Source organism: Heloderma suspectum, chromosome 2 (assembly GCF_057233095.1).
Source record: "Heloderma suspectum isolate Gila_16-S chromosome 2, 16-S_ref, whole genome shotgun sequence".
Lineage (NCBI taxonomy): Eukaryota > Metazoa > Chordata > Lepidosauria > Squamata > Helodermatidae > Heloderma > Heloderma suspectum.
The window spans coordinates 216,510,272-216,525,080 of record NC_139459.1 but is presented as its reverse complement, the minus strand read 5'-3'; the positions used below and the strand labels follow the sequence as shown (position 1 = coordinate 216,525,080).

The following is a 14,809-nucleotide window of genomic DNA, read 5'->3' as shown; positions in this document are numbered from 1 at the left end:
AATCAGACATTTGCCACCTCTGAATTGCTGGCTCAATTTTTAGCTATCATGGCTAATAGCCTTTTAATTATTATTGGCATTCTTAAGCTTATCCTCCATGAATACATCTAATCTTCTTTTAAAGCCACTGACCTCCACAATGAATACCATCAGTAAGTATTACCTGAAATAGTATATGAATGCTAATAAATGAACATTCCTTTTGATTGTCCTGAAGCTACTGTCAGTCAGCTGAACTTAATAAACCCAAGCTCTAGTGTTCAAAGATTCTCTGCACCTTTCATAATTTTATAACTCTCATATATTTGAAGAATTTATTCAAGAAGATCAAGACAGGCTAATCTATTCATTCTGCATTAAGGATCAAAATACTGCACCAATTAACGTACATCTCCCAGCTAAAAATTTAATATATTTCCAAGAAGGCTTTAAGGAATTGGTATATCCAGTCAGAACCAGCAAAAACTCTAAAGGAGCTATCCAAGGTGCTGAACCCATTTGGGGATAAGGATCAGCACCTTAAATAACTCCTCGAGTTCTGGCTGGTTCTGACTGAAACCCTGAATGGATTCACAGCCTCGCCAAAATCGAAGCCACCAGCCTCCATTAGGTATATCTTCTATCAATCAGCAACCCTACACAGCATCATGATTAATTAAATAAACAGGTGTCCTGAAGTAATTCCAAGTTTAAAAGCTGAAAAATGATGACTCACTTGGTTTCTAGCAGTTGCGTGTTTTCTAAGATAAGGTTTTCAACTTCACGACCCATTCCTTTCAAAGACAGAACAGAGTAAATAATGAAAATACTGAAATTACTACTGGAAATGTTAGATGTCAAACTTACATGTCCTGATCCAGAGTCTAGCGCATGCTCCAAGGTTCACACAGAGCCACTGCACAAGTAGGACCTTCTCATTATTTCAATGGAGGATACTGACCTACCTACACACACACACACAGGAGTGTGCATGCAGACTACCTTCTTCCACTGAAATGGAAGAGAAGCCTGCACAGATAGGTAGGTTCTGTGTGTTTCAGACCACCATGTGTTCTAATTGCTGAACAGACAAGAGTTTTCAAATATAATTACATTTTGCTGCTACGTTTTTAAAGTGTTCAATATGCAGGCTTTCTGAAGCTTAGAGTTACAGTGAAAAATATCTTCAGTTCAAGTATATAATGTTTGAATGCCCGCACTTTTTTTAAAAAAAAGGGGAGGTACATTGCATTAAACTGTTGCAAATCAACTGAAGTTCTTACTACAAGTTTATACTGCAAACTTCTGATGCTCAAATATGTCACATCGCACAGAAGAGATGCTGAATATGAAAAGCTCAAACCAAAGCAAAGCCCTTGCAAATGTGCCCCAAATGAGATGATACCTTACCAAAGAAATTATGGTCTTTAAAGCCCATGCATCCCATGAAGAGCAAAAAGAAGAAGAAATATTTCATGTAATGAGAACAGTATAGGTAAGGTACAGTACAAGACGAGAGATTTGTTAGATATGAGTGATTTCAAAGCAAAGCCAACACTAAATGTTTGAAGCCAAATATGTTTTGAATTTAAGAAGACTGACAGCAAGACAGACAAACAGTTAAAAGAGAGTAGCGTCAAAAAGATTGCTGAGAACGTAAGAACAGCCAAAGATCTATCTAGCTCAATCCCATTTCTAGCAATGGCTAGCGGGATACCTCCCCAAAGCATGAAAGCCTTTCCCCTTTAGACTGTTCCCAGCAGCCAGTATTCAGAAATGTAATTCTGCTAAACATCAAGATCCCATCAAGCCATTATGGCTAATTGATAGACCTATCCTCCGTGAATGTGATTGATCCCCACAACCCACACACTTTTAATGCTTCTGTGGTCATCAGCACATTTTGTGGCAGTGAATTTAATAAGTTAATTATGTGACACACAAAGTTATTTATTTTGTCTGCCCCGAATCACCGCTTTTAGAACTTTTTGATGAAGGGTAGCATATAAATTTCCTAAATAAAATCACATAGACCCATCTATTTCCCAAAGTAAGGCCCCCCCAAAAAAATCTCTATCCACTCTTCCCAAATCATTCTTAATTTTTTAATTTTATAAGCTTGTATCACATTGCCTCTTTTTCTTATTCTAAACTAAAAAGCCCCAAGTGCTTTAAACTTTGGAACATGTTCTTGACCATTACAGTAACCTTGTTCTGTATGTATTTCTTCTAACTCTACAATCTCTTCTTTGAGAAGGAACAGCCAAAACAGTACACAGCTGACTGTAAGACCTTTTATTCCAAACAGTGACCTTCGCTACCTCATCAAAGAGTAGGGAAAAATATTTACAGCTTATAATACACTTTGAAAAACATTTAAAGTTAGTATACTTGAACAATTATGTTTTAGAAAGCTGTAATATAATAGCTACACAGTTGATGATCAACTCTGAAAGAATCAGTATTTAAACTGGGCCTATTTCCATGAATCTGAGAAGATAAGCCAATAAATTGTGAAGTATTTCACAGCAGATACAGCCCCCACTAAAATGTGTGATTGGAACAAATTTGTTATTTTATTTGTTTGTTTATTTATTATTTTATTTACAACATTTGTATATCACTCCCCATCTAAAACAGATTCCTGAGTGGTGAACATCAGAGGTACAACAGTAAAAAAGATAAAAGAGTAAAACACTATATTAAAATTATTACAAACAAAATGTCAATAAAAACTGTGGCTGGCCATTTAAGGAATGCTTCCTGGAACAAAGTTGTCTTCAGGAGGTGCCAGAAGCAATACAGTGTCGGTGCCTGCCTGACTTTCAAGGGCAGAGAGTTCCAAAGAAAGGGCACCACCACACTGAAGGCACTTCTTTGCATGGACTCCAACAGGGCCACAGGTCTATGTGGAACCACCAGGCATATATTTAGACACATATTTGCAAACTAAGTAAATGAGACCAGCTCCTCAAACAGAATATGCACATACCTTAAGAAAACAGGGCTAATACTCTTATTTAGAGCCTCACATCTGCTTCAATGCACACATGGAGCTCTGGAGCAAATGCACTGCTCTATCCACCTAGTGAGAAATGGGGGAACGTCTCTGCTTATGCATAGCAGAAGCTGCCCCCTGTACTGGGATGAACATGGAAGCTCCATGTGCACAACGGAGCTGTGTAGGAAGTTACCAGAGCAAAGCAACACCTTGCTTCTGAAATCATTACGCATACTGAGTATTTTTCACCATTTGAGTGATAAGCATCATATTCTCTAGCACACATAGAGCTGATTGCATCTTGATTAAAGCCAAGGGAACCAGATATTTTGTTTTAAATAACCACTCTCAAGGTTACTAAAATGCTGCATCAGACCCAGAGATGAAAACCTACCCCCAATGATGCATCAAGTCTTATTTCTGCACTCACTGTGTGGGCAGCAGGAATTCCCTGCTCTCATTCTCCCAGTGTAACAGTATTGCATTCTCCAACTATCCAGCACTAGAACTTGCATGCTACAATGTGTTTGCTATGTGCTTGTGTTTTAAAGATAAGAGGAGGAGCCCTTTTTCCTGCACTAAGTGATCCAGAAATAGTGAAAATTGATTTCAGAAGGCTTACTCCTAATCCTACTCTTATACCCAATGTTTTCCCCATATACAGACAGTTTTCACATGGCAGAATTTGAGCTAGTACCAACATATGTAGAAACAAAGCAACTTTTCTTCATTAATGGCTGCAGTTTGAGTTTTTAGAATACTTTTACAAACCTTGTTCAGAAAAACAAGAAATAGGAACCCTACCTGAGTTATTTGCACTACACTTTTAACTGCTGGTGTCCCTAACAGAGAAATGAGTATCAGGCAAAAAAAAAAAAAGGAAAAAGGAAAAAGACACCAAGCAGGTTAAAAAGAAAACAGAATGCATAACACACATTAAGAGAGCAGCAGCCAAGAATACTGAACTTCAAAGCAATCACTTTTGAGTATAAAAAGCATACACACCAGAATATTCCCCTGGGTATGCAGCCCAAGAGAAAGCAGATTGGAGAATCTCATTTAACTAATGTTGTGGAACTGTGCACCATAAGCCAAATAGCTGATACACAGCGTATCAAACTGCTAATGGAAAGCATTTCATATAAGATGCACACTTGCTTCAAATTAAGGCCCACTGAATTCAGTAGAGCTTCTGTATAAACATGTTAGGATCGTGCTATTAGTTCTATTTACACAAAACATATTACAAAAAAAAACAGGTATTCCCTAGAATGATTAACAGCTGGTCAAGACTGAGCAACATCAGAAATAGTAGAACAGCTAAATATCCTTTCTTATCAAATACCGCATTAGCTATGCATAAGAAAATCTTCTTCCATATATGGATGGCTACCACTTAAGGAATGGGACTTCCTATGTCCTCTCCACCCCTCTGCAACCCCTGTCACTGAGGGGTTGGAGGAGCAGGTTGGGGGCCGGGTGCACGGGGGGGCTATGGGGAGAAGAAAGGATGTGGGAAGTCCCATTTCACAAGCAGTAGCTCTGCACAGTGCGGAAGAATGTTTCTGGATCCAAACCAACATTAACACAGATTTACATTTGTGTTAATAAAGCAAATGGTTTATAATGAAAATCCTTCTGAATGCTTTACTAAAACGTTAAATATGACATTCCTGAACCAGTGGGATACCAAGAAAATGTTGAGAAAATTTATGGAAGTATGGCCATCGCTGGCCACGTTCCTTCTCAGGTGACTTTCCTCCTCGTTTTACCTCTGTCCACTGCACTCTTTCTTCAGGTCTCTGCCACCCTGCTCCCTTCACAGTTCCTAAACAGCTATAACCATTCCTGTAGCCATGTTAATGAGATGCCCATCGTGCATAAAGAAATGCATGAAGAAAGCAGGGGAAACTACTGCCATTATTACCGCTGGAGCCATTGTCTGAATCCACACCCATAACTCAGACTCCTTTGCCCTCATTTCCTGAGGTCTCTTCAGGATGATGTAAAGACTGTTGAGGTCACAAATGCACTGCTTTTTCCCTAAAGCAGGGGGGACTAGTGTTATTTTCCCATGCTATCCCTAGGTGGAAGGAGCATTTGAGAAGCTTTGTCCCAGCTCAAAAGGTTACAGGTTTCCCAAACACACACCCGATTCAAACAATTATCGCAGCCCATGCAGTGTGTGCAGGGTGGTTTTTCAACATATACAAGCTGCAGCCACAGCTTGTCATGTCGTGTAAACCCAGGGGCTGTGGATTATGCAAGGGTTAAACAACTCTCGCATAACCCAGGTCTGTTGTTGGGTTGTTTAACGCTTGCATAACCCACGGTCGCCAGGGTCACACAACACAACCAGGGCTTGAATATTCAAAATGGCAGCCAGCATAAGCCACAACCCACCTTGGCTTAAATAAGCCATGGTGGGCTGTTCAATTGTGCAAACAGTCCCATAGTTTGATACATTCCTCTCCCTCTTAGCTTTCAGTTGATTCATCTCACCCACACAAGCAAAATGCATCAAAAGGAGGAAGGCAGAAAGAAAGACAAGTTTGTAGAGCCACAGGATATTATTAAAGAGGATAGCAAGTATATTATCCAACACATATCAATAGCAACCCAAATTCTAATGCATATAATGCAGTGAATTTTCTAATTATAAAAGAATTTAAAAAATTTCACCATAATGAAAGCACAAGCACATCACCATAATGAAATCACAAGCACAACTGCCACTACCACAAGGAATTTAAGCTGTAAGGCTCATAAACTACTAGAAAGATATTCGGAAGATTGATCTATAATGGGAGTTATCTGCAGTATGCTTTACCTCTTTTGGCAATATTTGTTTTAAATAGAATTAAATATCAACAGTGTGCCTTATGTGGTACTGTCTCTTGAAGACCTAAATGATCTAAGCCAGGCTTCCCCAACATGATACCCTCCAGATGTGTTGGATGGCAATTCCCATCATCCCCAGCAAGCATATGCTGGCTAGGAGAGATGGGAGTTAGAGTCAACACATCTGGAAGGCACTAGGTCATGAAAGGCTGATCAATAATATCCTAGATGTACTTGCTCCTCTCTTAAAACAGACAAGCTTAAAGAGTAATCAACTAAGGAACCTATGGAAAGGATGTGGCAAGAGCCAATAGTCTCCCTTTACAGCAGGTAATGCTATCCAATGTATATAAAGAAATCAAAGACAGGTGTTTATTTGAACAGCCAACTGAACTTCAGAGGACCAGAAAAAGAAGAATGATATTATTCCTCAAGTTACAGATATAAGTTCCCAGCTCAAATGGCATATGCAGGAAAACTTACTCAAATGCCAAATAACAAGTAGCTTCTTTTAAACAATAAGCTCAAATAAAAAATGCTATGAAATGGATGAATGAAATTCATAATACCCACGGGGGGGGGGGGGGGAATGACACATACACAAGTATCTGCAGTGCATGGATCGACTGGGAACACATCACTTTAGCTAAGCTCACATGCAGTTTTTTTAAATTACATTAGTATCTTTTAATCCAAAAATGCTGGTACCAGGACTCAGCCAGGGGGTGAAGCCTGCACAACTCGAGCAAGGGCAGAGCTATTTTTTTTAAAAAAAATAGTTCACCTTGTAAGATGGTGCAGTGCAGCTGAGCTCAATCACCTGGCTCGTGTGTGTGTGTGTGTGTGTGCGCGCGCACACATGCCTCTGAACAGGGGTTACACAGTTCAAACGCGTGAACTAAATGCAAGTAGGGATGCGCACGCTAACATGAAACATTCCAGCTGTACTCCAGCAGCAGTCATCCCAAATTCTGACTTTTACACGCAGAGTTCTGGCTACTGGCTTGGAAATTCAACACAACTGGGCAGGTTTTTTTCCTCATGACAAGTTGGAAACACTATTTAAAACAGTTTCCTTATGGCAGTATTTGTAAAATCATCTGTTTCTAAATAAGGACCTTCTTTTGGCTGAATTCAAATCTATAATGAAGTTTTACTTGCAGCTGCAAACATGAGAGTTTGCAGTCCTTGCCTCCACCTGACTTTGGTTGATTCCCCCTTCCCACTACAGCTCCCCACGCAACATTTAATACTGTTGAGGAGGGTCCTGCAAACCTCCAGAGAAGCTTTTGGGGAGTGAGGGGCAGAGAGGAGACAGGTAAGCCTTCTTCTGCTTACTTACTTTCTTACACGTGCAGTTTTCATGATCTCTCCCTTGTCATTTTTTTGCCTGCAGCCAATTGAAACCTTAAGTTCATTGTCCACAAGAATATTTAATAATCCTGGTTAACCTTTTTTTTGTTCTTGCAATTTTAAAGTGCCTCAGGTCTTTGGCTTCTTTTTTTGTGACCAAAGGGAGAATATCTTTTGGGGGAACAGTACACATTTAAAAAATGCATCCTTATGAACAGATGTCCCCAAGAACAGAACCTAGTGTTGCTACAGAAGCTCCTGACTTTATGATTCCATATGCTCCCAGTAGTACATATTGATGACATCTGCTGATAGCCTCCAAGAACCAACCCATCAAACTGGCATTGACTTTGATTCATACCAAATTAGAATTTGCAAAGTTTAGGCAGTACTAGATTAGTTTATGATTTAGGTATACAAATCCTCCTGACTGGATACCTATACCCAGAGAAGTTCAAACTCGGAGGTTTGGACAAGAAGACAGTCTGAAATGGATCTGGATGAGGGCCTGTTAGAAGCCTCTAGGCATTACGTCTGTGTACCAAAGACTGGAAGCTGGCCCTATTGAAGAAATAAGGCCCTGCCTGCTCTCATAAGTTACTTACTAAAAGTGACAGGCATGCAAGAGGCACTCTGTTTGCTATCTGACATTTTAAACTTGGATACTCCAAATTATTTCTAGGGCATTTAGCTTGCTTGATCCACTTGGAATTTGCTACATATATGAAGCTTCAGAAATCAGCAGGTAGCTTTGTGCCCCTCTCCACACCTGCAAGTTGATGGTTCTGGGGCTGTTTCTAGTGATCCTCCCATAACACCACCTTGCCTGGGGCTGACTACAAGCTACCCTCCTTCGGAACCTGAACTACACAAAGGCTGCAATTCTGTGGATCTTGGCAGGGCATCCCAAGGCTGGAGAAGAAGGCCCAGTGCCAGAGGCCTCCTCATTGTGGCAGTGGAAACCTCTGCCATTATTACGCCTCCACAGGGAGGAAAAGGGTGTGTGCCGGGGGCTGATCAAAGGAGGCCTCAGATCCACTGGATCCAAAGCCCCTCATTCCCATGAAATACCCCCAAAAGGGGAAAATACAATGCCTTTTTACACATGAAAAGAGACAGAGAAGGAAAAACTTGCTTCTCCTAGCTTCTGCCCTGGCTGGCATGAGCTGGAAGGGGAAAGAAAATGGAAGTTCCTCTGCCACAGATTCTCTCTCTCTCTCTCTCTCTCTCTCACACACACACACACACACACACACACCTTCATTGCTCTGCCTGGCAGCAATCTTACACATACTTACCAGGGTCCCAATGGGACTTACTTCTGAGCAGACATAAACAGGATTGCACTGTCAGAGATTTGAACAAATGGGGAAATTCCTTTTTGTATGCTCACACTAACTTGAAACATTCCAGCTGTACTCCAGCAGCAGTCAACCCAAAATTTCTGACTTTTAAACACAGAATTCTGACTACTGGCTTAGCACCTCAACACAACTGGGCAGGGTTTTTTTTCCTCCTAACCAGTTAAAAACACTATTTAAAATACAGTGTCCTTATGATAGTACCTGTAGAATCATCTGTTTATAAAATAAGGGCCTTCATTTGGCTGAATTCAAATCTATAATGAAGTTTTACTTGTAACTGCAAATATGAGAGTTTGCAGTCCTCGCCTCCACCTGACTTTGGGCGATTCCCCTGCCCCACATTACATTTCAGCTTCATCATTTAACTATTTTTATGAAATAGGTTTAATATGCATGGAAGAAACAATCAAAGCTAGTTGTCATACTTAATACTTTTTTCCGCAAACTTATTTCTCGAACTGTAATGGAACAATTACCTTCATGGTTCTTAAACTGAAGAAATAAAGGCAAATTCAGTCAGATGATTTTTTAAAAAAATACCCACTTACCCAGCAAGTCCGCTCCTTCATCCACATCCCCAATCAGACCAGAGCCAGCAGAAGACAATTCTTCAAAAAGTGATTCTGTATTACGATCAAATGCTTTGTTCTCTATGCCTTTGGTAGGAGTGCTGAACAACAGAATTGGAAATTAAAAGTTAGGAGAAAGAAGTCTTTAAAAAGATCTCTTCAATCTGGAGATGCGCACACACATGCACGGAGCAAGAGAGAGAGAAGGAGAGAAAGAGACAGACACACACACAGAGGAAGACACACACACACACACACAGATAGAGAGAGAAATGGAGAGAAGCGCTTTTTAAACCACTTCATGTAGCCAACAATGTGGGCTCAAGCCCACAAGAGCTTATGTCACAATAACATGGTTATTCTTCAAGGTATTACAGGCAGGCGTTGACGCCAGAATAATGGGGAAGAAAGCCATTAGTGGGAGCCCCCTTAACTGGCAAAAAGCAGGGAGTCTCAAGATAATGCTTCCTCCGCCCACAACGTAAACTGCATTTTACCTTTATCTCCCCATTGTCCATGACCTAGCTTCATCTTATTTTCCCACTTCTCTAGAGTCGTCTGCACATTGCACAGAACTCTAGGGAATGCAGTCCTTCCCTCCATGCTGGGCACTTGGAAGATCAGAAATAGCATGAGAATCTCTGCCACATTGCCCTTATGTTCCTGGGAGACCCTGAATATAGCGATAATGTATGCTGAACAACACGCTGCTTTGACCTTCCTGGCAGCTCAGGACTCTTTGCACTATGGCAGCAAGGGAAGATCACAGACAGCACAGGAGACATTATTAGGACTAAAGTGAGTCTGGATTTCTAAGAATCCGACCTGCGGAATCTGCTGCAGGGAGACCCTCGCAGGTCATGCGGAGTCCGTGGACTTTCAGATTTTTTTTTACTTTCCTGAAATGTACGCATATTTATTCACAGGAAAATATGCAAGTTTCTGCTGAGGAAAAGTTGAATGGAATGAGGGACGATACACTAAATGTTATGTGGTAAAGTAAATTATGTAAATTGTTACGAAACCTCTTACATAATGATTTGCGTATTTTTCCGCATGACGAAAAAAATCCATATCTGTCTGCGAGCAGAAGATGGAACCAAAGGCGCCTGACCATCTGCGAACTAGATGGAGCGGATTTTACACAGCCTGCACAGCCCTAATAAGGACTGCTTCTGACTTTCTTGGGCACCCTGGATAATAGCAGGAACGGCCAGCTAGGTGGGCCGCTGGTGGCTCTCAGGGCCCTGGTATTTGCCCCAGTCTGTGCATAGTCACTGTTGTAGCTTTTGCATTTTTCCCTAAGCTCCTCGTTGACTGAAAGCTGTCAGCAAAATACCTTGAACCTTTATATCCACTAAGGTCTTTATCCATATCCAACTCTGGAGTGGATTCAATGATTGCCTGAACTTCAGATTTGTCTTCATTTTCATTAGAACCTTGGGATGAAAGTAGTAAATATTTTGTCAAAAGCAAAGTAGGTTTATAACAATTAACAGAAGAAAACACCTGATGCAGCATGTTTGATTTAAAAACGCTAAACACACAGCTCATCTACCAGGCTAAATAATAAGGTTCCTTATTGTATGGGACTTTGAATTCAGACTTTACCACTGAGGCATCTTTCTCCTTCCTGGTGTCTATTTTCAACCTCTACATGCTGCAGCCCATTACCATGAATTAATTATATAGGCAGTTTGAGTATAGCTGATCTTACCAAAGGGCAAGAGTTGCACTACATGATTCTGCAGCCTTTTCCAGTTATCCTTCTTGTGCTCAGACAAATTTGTAAGTTTTAAGGGTGTGGCGCAGAGTGGTAGGCGGCAGTAATGCAACCGAAATTCTCCCCACGACCTGAGTTCGATCCCAGCAGAAGCTGGTTTTCAGGTAGCCGGCTCAGGTCGACTCGGCCCTCCATCCTTCCGAGGTTGGTAAAATGAGTACCCAGCTTGCTGGGGGAAAGGCAGTTAGGACTGGGTAAGGCAACAGCGAACCACCCCACTATACAGTCTGCCAGGAAAACACCAAGGAAAAACGGCATCCCTCTAGGGGTCAGTAATGACTTGGTGCTTGCACAAGAGGAACCTTTCCTTTCTCATACTACAAAAAACGTACAGCGAATTAGATCATGAAGGGATTTCACTAGTGTGTGAAGTGGCCCTCTGAGTGTGAAAATTAGCTGTGAGTTCCCATCCATATTCACCAGGTAGTACAAAATATACAGACACCACAATCCCAAGTAAATTACACATGGAAGTATGTTTCACTGAGACCAACAAAACATCCATGATGTGCATTTTAGGATCAAGGTGTCCTTCAGAAGTTTGCTCCTATGTACGACCTTAGCTCTAGATGTAAAATACACACTTGTGTAAAATACACTCTGATGCTGTACTTGGATGTGGTGAGAATAAATGAGGTAAAGATTATCACAGAATCATAGAATAGAACAGTAGGGTTGAAAGGGGCCTACAAGGCCATCGAGTCCAACCCCCTGCTCAGTGCAGGATAAAGCACCTTGCTAGCCACATGGGTGAGTCAACCATTTACACGGCTATTGTCCCACTGACTTCAAACCAAGTTTTTATTCCTATTTCTTTCTTGCTCTATTGCATCAGCTTAGGTGAATTACTATATATCCCTATTTTATTTTATTTGTATTTTCATAGCAACCCAGTGAGCCACGGGTTATGTGATGAGATAAAGACTTGCCCAAGACCTCATAGCGAGTTATATGGTTGAATAAGCATTTGAACCAGAATATCCTACAGCCAAACCCAGATTCTTATCCAGTGAATTACACTGGCACAAAGGCCACTAAATTGCCTGTTTAAATCACAATATATTATTAAGACCAATACAGACAAACTATGTTTTCTACACGGAAGACACTTTCATGTAGGAAATATTCCAGAATCAATGGTCAAGGAATACCTTCATTAGGAATAACTAAAAATGCAAAAAATGTGAGCAAGCTTTTGAGATCTCCAGATATCTTCATCAGACAAGATGTTACAGAATTTCACCAGCATATGGATCTTTAAATATGACAATCATGCACATTCAGACTTCACTGGATTTGGAAGATGTGGATGATTTTAACTTCTCAAAGTCTGTAAACACACTGAAATATATTTGTGTTCGATCACACACGGCAATCTACACACAAATTTCATTCTGTTTCCTATATGAAGGTGCTTCCCGTGTATAGTATGCAAGTTAACCTAAATAGTAATTGTAATTACTCGTCTGGAACCCAATGTGTGCATAAACACACTTTGATTTCTTAATACTTAAGATTAGATAAATTTGTATTTTAAATTGCTCAAATCTTAACTTTAGAGATAAATCTATTACAGCAACTTACCAATGGATACACTTCTGGTTTCTTGAGCTACCTGCACTTCAATGTGCTTGCTTATATCCAGTTTCTTGTTCTGTGTCTCAGAGTTCTTCACAAGCCCTTCCTTGTCTTCATTTAGGGGTAATTCAGCAGATGCAAGCACATCTGAAGCAGCAGATAAGACTGGCGTAGTAGATTTGGAACCTGCTTGGCTAACGTCAGAAATTTCATCCTAAAGTATAGAGAAGTTAGCAGTAATTACAGAATCTATATGTCACATTCCCAAATCCTGGATGAATAGTGGACCAGTCTGAGCCAGTTCATTTACTGTCTGTCCTAGTCAACACATGCATATCACTGGTTGCAAAAGCAATCGAATTTGAGACTCTTCTTCTTACTTCAATAGCTGCTGCAAGTATATGCAAGTTACCTACCTTGGCATTACACTGTTCACGTAACAGATCACTCTTGTAACCAATAATAACCAAGTGCCAACCAGGAAATAAACTGCTTTTTAGTTAACCAAGCCAGAGCCAAGTAATGTCACCCCTCTCCCCGGAAGCTTCCCTCTCTCACACTGAGCAATCCATTCCCATTGGGAGGCCTCTGTTCCTATGCCAGAGAGTGTAACTCCTAATGAACCACAGTCCCGCTTGCTCCAACACAGTCTTCTGGTTCCTTAGGTGGTCAGTGACTGCTAATGCTGAAACGTTACAGTGCAAAGGCTCCAAGGAAGGAAGAATCTATGGAAAACCAAGTTGCCTAGTTCAAAAGCACACTCTATTGCATAGTTTTGCAAAAAGAAGTAGGTGGTAACATTTGGCTACTTGCCCACCAGAATTTCTCCCTTCCTTCCCCTTCCATGAACAAAGCTTATGCTGATATCTGTACTATCATTTATATAGCAGTTTACAGGTTTAAATATAAAAGTTTACAACTTTTTTCCATTTTATTTGTGCATAAATTGTTTAAATTTACATACCTGATATTTACACATTATGAGACTTTTTTTTAGTTTACATACCACATAGTTTGGGCACAAAATACAGGAAGAATACCTCTAACTGCACCAAAAAAATGTTTTGATTGACCTCCAATATCTTTCAAATCAAGTTCTTCCTCCGGGGCACTATGAATATAAACAGTATGAACTTTTATTACAAGCCATTTGTGCAAATTTTAATAATGAAAAACATAAAAATTGTCATTTCAACTTTTATTTATTTAATTCATACCCCACTTTTCTGCCAAAAATGGAACTCTAGGCAGCTATAATTTTTTATCAGTAGCGAAGATTTGTTTTTACATTTTATTATTAAAATGCACACAAGTGGTTTGCAATGTTTTTTGTATTTTTTATACTCATAGTGTCCTTGAAGAAGAACTCGGTTCAAAATGAGTTGGACACAATTTAAAAAAACCTTGTGATCCTGAATGTCTCTTTCTTTTCTTCCTTCCTTCCTCCTGTTATTGGTGCCTCCCCACTTATTTTCCTTGCACAAATGACACACACACTTAACAGCTTCTCTTTAAAGTGGAAGCTTCCTCTTCCTCTCCCACTTGCTCTCATTAACTATATAAGTCAAAAATGGCTAAATACACAAAGTACTAAAATGCACTGAGCTGGAGATCATGGGCAAATATGAAATGTTACTCATATTAAGGGCACAGGCTAGTCTGGTTTTCTTGGATGAACTCCAGTTGGTACAGCTCGAGGACGTTGACAAGGTGCTTGGACTGGTTTGTGCAACCTCTTCTGTACTGGATCCTTGCCCCTCTTGGCTTATAAAAGCCATACGGAAGTAACATCTGACTGGGCCAGAGAGGTAATTAATGCCTCCTTGTGAGAGGGAATGGTCCTGGCCTGCCTGAAAGAGGTGGCAGTGAAACCACTCCTAAAGAAATCCTCTCTGGACCCTGAAGATCTAAATAACTTTAGGCTAGTGACAAATGTTCCTTTCCTGGGCAAGGTCCTTGAGCGGGTGGTGGCCAACCAGCTCCAGGCACTCTTGGATGAGACCGATCATCTGGATCCATTTCAGTCAGGGCTCAGGCCGGGTTTTGGCATAGAAACAGACTTGCTCACTCTGTAAGATGACCTATGTTGGGAGAGAGACAGGGAGAGTGTGATCCTGTTGATACTCCTCGATCTCTCAGAGGCTTTTGATACCATCAATCATGGTATCCTTCTGGGGCGACTGCCTCAAGCTGGGCGTTGGGGGTACTGCGTTGCAGAGGTTCCCTCCTCCTTGGATGGCTCCAGAAGGTGGTGCTTGGAGAATATTGCTTGGCCCTGTGGATTCTCCAACATGGGTTTTTTGTCCCCCATGTGATTTAACATCTACATGAAACCACTGAG

The 14,809-nt window shown here is 40.7% G+C and overlaps 1 protein-coding gene across 7 annotated transcripts in view; it reads right to left on the bottom strand.

The window, feature by feature from the left end:
* The window catches only part of SPAG9 (sperm associated antigen 9), a 109,019-nt gene that overhangs the window by 47,825 nt on the left and 46,385 nt on the right, over nucleotides 1-14,809 (bottom strand). For all 7 annotated transcript variants that reach the window (XM_084837923.1, XM_084837924.1, XM_084837925.1 and 4 more), the window contains 4 exons: nucleotides 12,475-12,682; nucleotides 10,447-10,546; nucleotides 9,087-9,208; nucleotides 716-773 (listed from right to left, as the gene is read on the bottom strand). In XM_084837923.1, the coding sequence (XP_084694049.1) occupies nucleotides 716-773; nucleotides 9,087-9,208; nucleotides 10,447-10,546; nucleotides 12,475-12,682 (488 nt within the window). The remainder of the gene's footprint in view (nucleotides 1-715; nucleotides 774-9,086; nucleotides 9,209-10,446; nucleotides 10,547-12,474; nucleotides 12,683-14,809) is intronic.